General features: G+C 47.3%; 1 protein-coding gene across 1 annotated transcript; it reads right to left on the bottom strand.

Annotated features, from left to right (window-relative positions):
• Positions 1–2,366: 2,366 nt before the first annotated feature.
• PSMB5 (proteasome 20S subunit beta 5) lies at positions 2,367–8,009 on the bottom strand. Its single transcript, XM_068547730.1, has 3 exons — positions 7,788–8,009; positions 6,749–7,055; positions 2,367–2,874 (listed from the first exon to the last, which is right to left on the bottom strand). Exons 1-3 carry the CDS (start codon positions 7,983–7,985, stop codon positions 2,588–2,590), a joined length of 792 nt encoding a protein of 263 aa, XP_068403831.1. The 5' UTR covers positions 7,986–8,009; the 3' UTR covers positions 2,367–2,587.
• Between the last annotated feature and the right edge of the window lie 600 nt (positions 8,010–8,609).

The following is an 8,609-nucleotide window of genomic DNA, read 5'->3' as shown; positions in this document are numbered from 1 at the left end:
TGTAGCCCTCCCTTGCCTGGTTTGGAGATGCTATAAGGCACATCTGTCTTCAACCCCACAGCATTCCCTGCCAGCAAGAGGAAGCATGGGGCCTCTAGGAGTGTTTTGCTCCCTGTTTAACCAGATTAGTCCCATCACCTACCCTGAGGAGTCAGATTTGGGTGTTACTGAGCTACCTGTGGAAGGAGAAATTGTCAGACATCACTTAAAAAGCCCTGGCCCTTGGATGCCTGGGAACTGCAGAGAGAAATTAATCTTCTGGCTATTTAAGGCAATTTCTTTTCCATCATCCTTTGTCAAGAGGACTGCACTGGGAAATTAATCTGATGGGAGTCCCTGAACTGGTACACTCCACTCAACAGCGTCTCTCCAGTGCTGTGCAGTATCCATCATCCCCGCACAGGCAGAGACACACATCACTGCAAAGCCAACTCCCCACCATTCCCAGCAGCAAGAAACTGCAATTGCAGAGTGAGTGTCACTGGGCCTAGAGACTTGCAGTTTTCCTCTATCTCTGCTCTACTTTCTTTCCAGAAAACCTACCACAGATTGATCTCTTCCATTAAGCCACTCTTTCTTTTATCCAAAATGCAGGAAGGCAGAGAAGCAGGGATATGCCAGAACACAGGACTCTAGGATATGCATTTTTTTGCCTGAACGTAAGGACTCAGCCAGTGCAGAATAGGTGTTTACACTGAATAGCTAGACCACTGCAAAGTCAGGTGTGAGACAGCAACAAGGCAAGGGCAGCATTGCTTCATGACTATCTCTTCTCTCCAGACTGAATTTTCTTTCATGGGAAAAGAGCCCAGGGAGTCTCATGCTCTCTGGGGGTCAATGTAAAAGAATTCCAACCTTCAACTCTCTTCTCATCCTCAAGGTTATTTCCCAGGGCAGTTGTTTTCAAATTGTGTTCCTTGGGGTTCCAAGAAGTTCCAGGGAGTATGCGTGGGGGGCCGGGGGGGTGGCGATGTGGGAAGTGGCTGGAGGGGTAAGCTCAATGGTTGAGGCGCTGGGCCCTTCAACTCTACTTCAATCTGATTTGATTTCTTTCAGGGGCTTGGATTTCTCCTAAGAGTTCATTTTTTAAAAAGAGTTCTAATTTTGTAAAAGGTCTGCAGACGACTGTCCTAAGTGAGACGAAGATGACCGTCTCTGCCTCTTGCAGCTAAGCATCCGCCGACGGCTGCGCAGAAGGGAGCTGTAGCGTGGCTCCTGCCTGCTTTGACTGTAGAGCAGGTCTAGGTCCACGCTGGCAGCTCCTCCGCTCCAGGGGCTCTGGAGGCACCTTTCAGCAAAATGAATCTCCTTAGGCACAAGAGTCATTTGTTTTCCAAACTCCCTTCTCTGGTCTCACTAATTCCCAATTTCCCTGCAGTTCACAAATGCAATTAACAAGCCTCCATCAGTTCCTGGCCCACAGCCCTCATCAGTCAATACGGAGACTGCAGGAGGCTGAAGGGGGAGGGAAGGTGCAAGAAGGGAAGGTTGCTGCAGTATGGGGGAGAAGAGGCTTTACCCCTCTGTTTCTGTGGATAACCCTTCCCAGCCCCCTGGCCTCAAAAGACGACACTGTATTGTCACCCTCACCAACCACTTTCTTCCTTCTTGCCAACTAATACAAAGCAGTGTTTATGCCCTCCTCTCCCATTTCTTAAAAGTTTCTCCCATCAACCTCCTCTATCTCCTCTACGTCCTATGTCTTCTCTTTAACAGAAGGCCTTGCCATCTGCTGCCACCATAGCTTGGGAAGCCCCTCAGCGCTGGGTGTGATATATCAGCCATCTCTCTGCTCTCAGCAGGGCCTCTTCCCCACCCACACGTTCCAGTGAAAGTTTTGTGCCGCTTCCTGCCCAGGAGGCTATAAGTCCACCATCATCTCCGTCTGTCTCCCACACTGGCACACACTGGAGGGCCAGGACAGGGATCACCAGGCTGGTGGTCACTACTGCTTTCACACACGCCTCTGTGTCCTCTCTTTTCCCAGGGTCAAAGCCTTCCCTTCCCAACTGGCTTACCCTCTCCACCTTTCTGCTCTGCATGTAGCATCAGCCTCCCCTCCCCCACCACAGGAGGAGAGCTTTTTTCCTCCGCAGCAGCTCCGCCTGGTACAGCCCTGTGCATCTTTCCACCTCATCAACTTTTCATCTCTTTGCAGACAGAATCAGGAAGTCTCTCCCTTCTCCCTCCCTCTCCTTCTCCTTTGTTATTAGCTTCATGAGTGGGGAACGTTAATGTATTCACTAGACAATGTCTTCACACCACTGTTTCCTGTAATTACAGTCACTTCCCTCCCGCTGTCCCGGCTTATTTGACTGTAAAGTGCTTGGAGGGGGGACAGTGTGGAGAAAAGACACAACACAGGCTGAGATCGAGTAGTGCAATGTTAACATCCAAGAAAGTAAAACAAAGAATTACCTCTGCAGTAACTCATTAACAACGGATAACACATGGAGGTCAATGCACCAGAGATTAAAAAAAAATGATCGATACAATCAGGGACCCCTCCACTACAGGATGGGGAGCTGTACCCATATTACCAACAACAGTCACCCCAAGCAAGGCAAGCAGCCACATCTGCCCTCCTTCAGGGGGTAGATCCACTATACTTGTCATGTAGATCAGCTACATTGTCACTGGAGACTCGGATCCAGCCATCCTCCCGGACATGGTAGAGGTTGACGGAACCTCCTGAGTAGGCATCTCTGTAGGTGGCTTGGTAGATGGCTCGACGGGCCAGATCATAGGCCTCTTCCACCTCCAGGTCATAGGAGTAACCCCTATCCATGACCCCATAAGCATACACAGAGCCAGAACCTACAGAGAAGGTGGCCCCCGAGATCCGGTTTCCTTCACTGTCCACGTAGTACAGGCCTGGAAAGAGAGATGAGGTTAGTAAGAAAAAAATGATCACCCCTTTTGACATCTGATTCATCCTCCAAGGCAACAGTTCTCCATTCCTGTTGAAACCCAGGGGAGACCAACAGAAATACAACAAAATAACACTTCTATAAAATTACTTAAAAAAAAAAGGTGAAGGGGCTTCCCTTGTGGCGCAGTGGTTGAGAATCTGCCTGCCAATGCAGGGGACACGGGTTCGAGCCCTGGTCCGGGAAGATCCCACATGCTGCGGAGCAACTAAGCCCGTGCGCCGCAACTACTGAGCCTGCGTGTCTGGAGCCTGTGCTCCACAACAAGAGAGGCCGCGATAGTGAGGCCCGCGCATCGTGATGAAGAGTGGCCCCCGCTTGCTGCAACTAGAGAAAGCCCTTGCACAGAAACGAAGACCCAACACAGCCAAAAATAAATAATAAATAAATTTTTAAAAAAAAGTGAAGAAATCAAATTAAATTTTAAGACTTCAGGATTCTACACATACCACCCCATCTTACCTCACATGACAGTAACTGCCTTGTCTGTCTTCTCTGTACAACCAAAAAGCAAGTATAATTCAAATGACTTAGGTTTCAAGCACAGAACTTCAGGCGCTGCGAGAGGTAATATTTAAGACAATCCTGGGATTTCCCTGGCGGTCCCGTGGTTAACACTCTGCACTTCCAATGCAGTAAGTGCAGGTTCGATCCCTGGTTGGGGAACTAGGATCCCACAGGCTGTGCAGCCAAAAAATGAAGGAAAAAAAAAAACAACAGAAAGACAATCCCAACCCTCAGAGTTTAGACTATCTGGAGCGCAAGGCATACATCACACAGTAAGAGAATAAAGCCTATAATTTTAAATCATATTGTAAAGACCTGCACTGTCCAGTATGGTAGCCACTAGCCACAGGTGACTACTGAGCATTTGAAATGAAGCTAGTACCACATGCTGGAGTAATAATATTTTGGATCTATTGGGTTAAATAAAATATATTATTAAAATTAATTTTCCTTTTTATTTTTAAAAATGTGGCTACTGTAACATTTAAAATTACATGTATGGCTCATACTATATTTCTGTTGGACAGTGCTGGTACAGTGGTAGGCCAGGTCAACCGCCTATTTTTTTAATTTTAATTTTTTAAATTAATTTTTTTTTGGCTGTGCTGAGCGGCTTATGGGATCTTAGTTCCCCAAACCCAGGCCCTCGGCAGTGAAAGCGCACAGTCCTAACCACCAGACTGCCAGGGAATTCCCCCAAGCACCAATTTTATAAAGTTTTATTGGAACATAGCCACAGCCATTTGTGTATATATTGTCTATGCCTCCTTTTTTGCTAAAACAATGGAGCTATGTAGTTGAGACAAAGATCATATAGCCTGCAAGCCTAGAATATTTACTTATATTTGGCCCTTTATGAAAAAGTTAGCCAACCTCTGGTATAGACAGAATTAGACAAAGATGTAGTAAAATTTTTATCATTTCCATCTGCCCACTGGGCCTCTCCAGCTGGATGCCTTTGTCACCAAATTCATATTTAAATTTCCTGTCCTCAAATACTTTCAGTGGTTCTCCATTACCTACCAAACTCATCCGTCTTCTGCCCCACCAATCCACTTCCTTCTGTATTTTCAAGTTCTGTCAATGCATCACTAATCTTTTTCCTATTTCAGTGGTTCTCAACACTCACTATGCATCAGAATCATCTAAGGAAGTTTTTTTTTTTTTTTTTTTGCCACAGCAAGCGGCTTGCAGGATCTTAGTTTCTGGATCAGGGATCAAACCCAGGCCCCGGCTGTGAAAGTGCTGAGTCCTAGCCACTGGACCACCAGGGAACTCCCAGGAAGTTTTTTAAAAAGATGCCTAGGACTTACCCCAGGTATTCTTTTTCAATTGGTCTGGGTGGGGGACAAGCACGGGGCTAGATTCTTAAGTTCTTCAGGTGATTATGATACAAGCCAGGTTGAAAAGCACTGCCCTTATCAGTTTTCAGGTTCCGATGGTTCTAACATGGAGCCCATCCTCAAGTCCCATTGCCACTACCTTGCCTAGTCAGCTCACCATCTGGTTCCAGTTGCTTCACAATTAAACTAGACTTTAGTTCCAATTAAATTAGATGTCCAGTTACTTCCCCCAAAATCTCATGCTTCTTCCCTGTCTTCTTTTGTTCATTCTGTTTCCTTTCTCTCATTTTCACATCCAGGAAAATGAGACCTCCCCAATTCCCCCCCATCAGAAGCAATCCCCCCCACCCCCCAAATTCCTTCAGCATTTTATTGGTTCTCTTTAAAGTGGCATTCATCTCATTCAGCCCTGCATTAAGTAATCTGTGATCCTTTCTCACTCAGCTTGAGGCCAGGGGCTGACTCATCCTGAATGGGACAACTTGTCAGGAAGGCTTCTTGAGATGGTACAATTTAGGTTATGCTATGACTTCCTGTGTTTTCCTTGCTAGCCAGTTTCTGTACTCTCTTACACTGTTTTCCACCACCTGGGACCAATCCAATAGCTAAGGATTCAAAACAACATTTCTGAAATGCTACCCTAGACCACACAAGATGTATGGAAGTGTTCTTTCACACTTTTCAAAGAGAAAAGTGTTTCAGTTTCCAAAGTAACAAACTGAGCTCCTCTATCACATGCACTTTTAAATCTCTCCTCATTCATCCTCTATTGAGTAATGAACTAATATTCTCCAAAGCAAATGAAAAAGTGGTGGGTCTCCTACAGTTGTTCAAGAGGAAAACTAGGCATTTAGAAAGCAGGTAAATGAGGGAATTCCCTGGTGGTCCAGTGGTTAGGACTCAGTGCTTTCACTGGTCAGGAATCCCTGACAGTTCAATTCCTCCTAGTCAGGGATCCCGCAAGCCGTGCAGTCAAAAAAAAAAAAAAAGGGGGGGGGGCGGAGGGAGGTAAATGAATGAAGCAAAGCCAATAGGAGGAAAGATTAACTATTTTCAAGCACCAACAGGGAAAATTAAACAGAAAGTGACTAGCTGTATCCCAGCTTAACTAAAGGGACATTCAAAATTGGCTGAACAAGAACTGATATCAGATACAAGACTGAATTTCCTGTCAAGGTTTTTACATACCAGAAAGAAAAATAGGCTAAGGAATTTCTTTTCAGAGATGACAACAGAACCTAGGTGATTATATCAAGCAAAGAAAGGAGATGAGCCCCAAAGGGCCCCCCTTCTAGGCCAAAGACTCTCTTCAGGTAAAAAGGGAAGAGAAATGACTAACTTTTGAGTAGGCACTTAGTTTTGCTGTCCAATATGGTAGACACCAGCGACATGTGGCTGTTGAGCACCTGAAATGGGGCTAACGACACATGCCGAAATGATAATATTTTAGTTATTTTGGATTAAGAGAACTGTTAAAATTAATTTCACCCATTTCTTTTCACTTTTTAAATACATCCATTAGAAAATGTAAAATTACATGTGCTGTTCACATTGTATTTCTATCAGATGGCCCTGACTAGAGTTTTTATGTCTATTAGCTGATTTAATTCTTAAATACAACTCTTTGCAGGTCTTATCATTTTACAGGAGAGGCCAGAAGGAAACACATTATGTGTCAGACACTACATGCTTGACATGTATTACCTCATGGAACCTATGTAACAGACGATGAAACAGTCTGAGAAAATAAGCAACCTGCCCAAGGTCAGAGGGGTGGTCAATGACACAGCTGATCTACTTCCCTGCCCCTTCCTACACTACAGCCCTTCCTTGAACAAACAGACGAAATGACTGGGAACTAACCAACACATCCCCAGCACTGACATACGCTCTTTCATTCGTCTGTTCATCCAACCCCTCCTCTCTGTAGTGCCAGCCCAAGAATCACATGGTTGCAGCTTAACTCACCAGGGCCTCTCTTATCCCAGCCACAGATCATGGTGCCCATGGACAGCCCCATGCCTTTATACTGATACACCATGTTGGCAAGCAGCTTGGAGGCAGCTGCTACCGAGATGCGTTCCTTGTTTCGAAGCTCATAGATTCGACACTGCCGAGCCAACAGCCGCTCCCAAAAGCTGCAATCCGCTGCACCCCCAGCCATAGTACCCAGCAGGTAGGGGTTGATCTCTATCACCTTCTTTACTGTCTGGGAGGCAATGTAGGCACCTGCTGTGGCCCGGGAGTCTGCTGCAACAATGACTCCATGGCGAAACTGTTAAGATCAGAGGAAACACAAAACAGGCCACATGAGACCACAAAACATCATCTTTGACATTTCTTTATGCATCAGTGCAAACCCAGAACATCTCTGTCTCTGCCGTTTTATACTTCACAACATACTTTCCCTCATATTAATGTCACTAGAGTTTCACATCAATCCCTTGACATGGGATTACCTTCAGTATTACCTTCACTTGATGGCTGAGGAATGAGATCGAATGACCTACCCTAGATCATACAGCCAGTTATTGCAAAGCTGGGCCAGGAATCCCAATTGTCTGGCTCCTAGTACAGTGCTTCCTCCCACCAACCTTCCTCCTCAAGCTATAACGTTTCGGTAACCCTGGCCTATCGGGGCTACTCAGTTTCTAAAACCTTTGGTGGTTAGAACAGCCTTCCCTCTGCCAGTGTTCACTGCTGCTGCGTCCTTTCCTGGACAGGAGCACCCTGGGGTCGCCTAGGTATCAACCCAAGCAGCCTCGGGCTCCTTCTCCCACTTACCACACGCCCCGCCCTTCCAGCCCCGTCACCCCCCACTCCGGCCAGAGCGAGAACCGAGGCCTCTCGGGGCAGTGAGACAGCGAAACCGCCGGGGTTGGGGTGAGAGGCCCGAGCCTCCGTCTGGGTTTCGTGGCCGCGACCACCGCGGGTTCCGGACTAGCTGGGAGGTCGGGAAGGGCGCGGGCGCGCGCAACTCTGCCCGGCGCGACGGCTGGGTCCGCACCTTGAAGGCCAGGGTGGTGGTTCCATGAAGTATTTCGATTCTCGGCTCCTCTGGGACACCCCAGCTGGGCGCGACCAGGCTCAGCCCATCGCTGGGACTCCCTGGACCCAGGTCCAGCAGATCCGCACGACCCCCGAGCCCGAAAAACCCGCGCCGGTTCACGGGTAACGGCCTCTCCAACACGCTAGCCAGCGCCATGTCTGGTAAGGGCAAAAGGAACTGCCTGCCAGAACGCCTAGCAAAGAGCGGCCGGGCAACGCCTCGTCGTCACAGCTTCACTCCCTATTAAATCTACCACAGGGAGCAACCATTTTAACTCCTGGCAACCACGCCTCCAAACAGAGGAGCCAGACGCGAGTGATTATTTTCACCGAGGAGGAAAAAATAAATGGCTTCACTCCTCTTAACTTACAAAGGGATGTGGCTGCCATCTTGACTTTGGTCACGTAAACAACACGGGATTAGATTAACCTCAAATTCATAGGAAGCAATCGCAAACGTCCAGGTCGAGGGAGGGAAGTGGGGCCGGCCATCTTTCAGAAGGGCGTGACTGGATGAAAACCTGTTCTAAACCGGTAGCGGTAAATCAGCCCCGCCCCGCCCCGCACGGTGTCCAAGCAACACTTACATCACTACTGCTTCAGCAGTCTGTTAACGCGACTGAAGTTGCCATTTTGTGTAAGGGTGCTCTCTAATACTGGGTAAAGTAATGATCTACGCTGAGGCCATTTTCCTATGAAGTTAGTAAAACCACAGTAGTTTGTGCTAAAAAGCGCAACAAAGTAAGAGCGCTATACCGCTTGTTGTTTGATAACATCAGTC

The sequence above is a fragment of the Eschrichtius robustus genome, chromosome 1 (genome assembly GCF_028021215.1).
Source record: "Eschrichtius robustus isolate mEscRob2 chromosome 1, mEscRob2.pri, whole genome shotgun sequence".
NCBI classification, from domain to species: domain Eukaryota; kingdom Metazoa; phylum Chordata; class Mammalia; order Artiodactyla; family Eschrichtiidae; genus Eschrichtius; species Eschrichtius robustus.
This window is presented reverse-complemented; position numbering and strand designations above follow the sequence as displayed.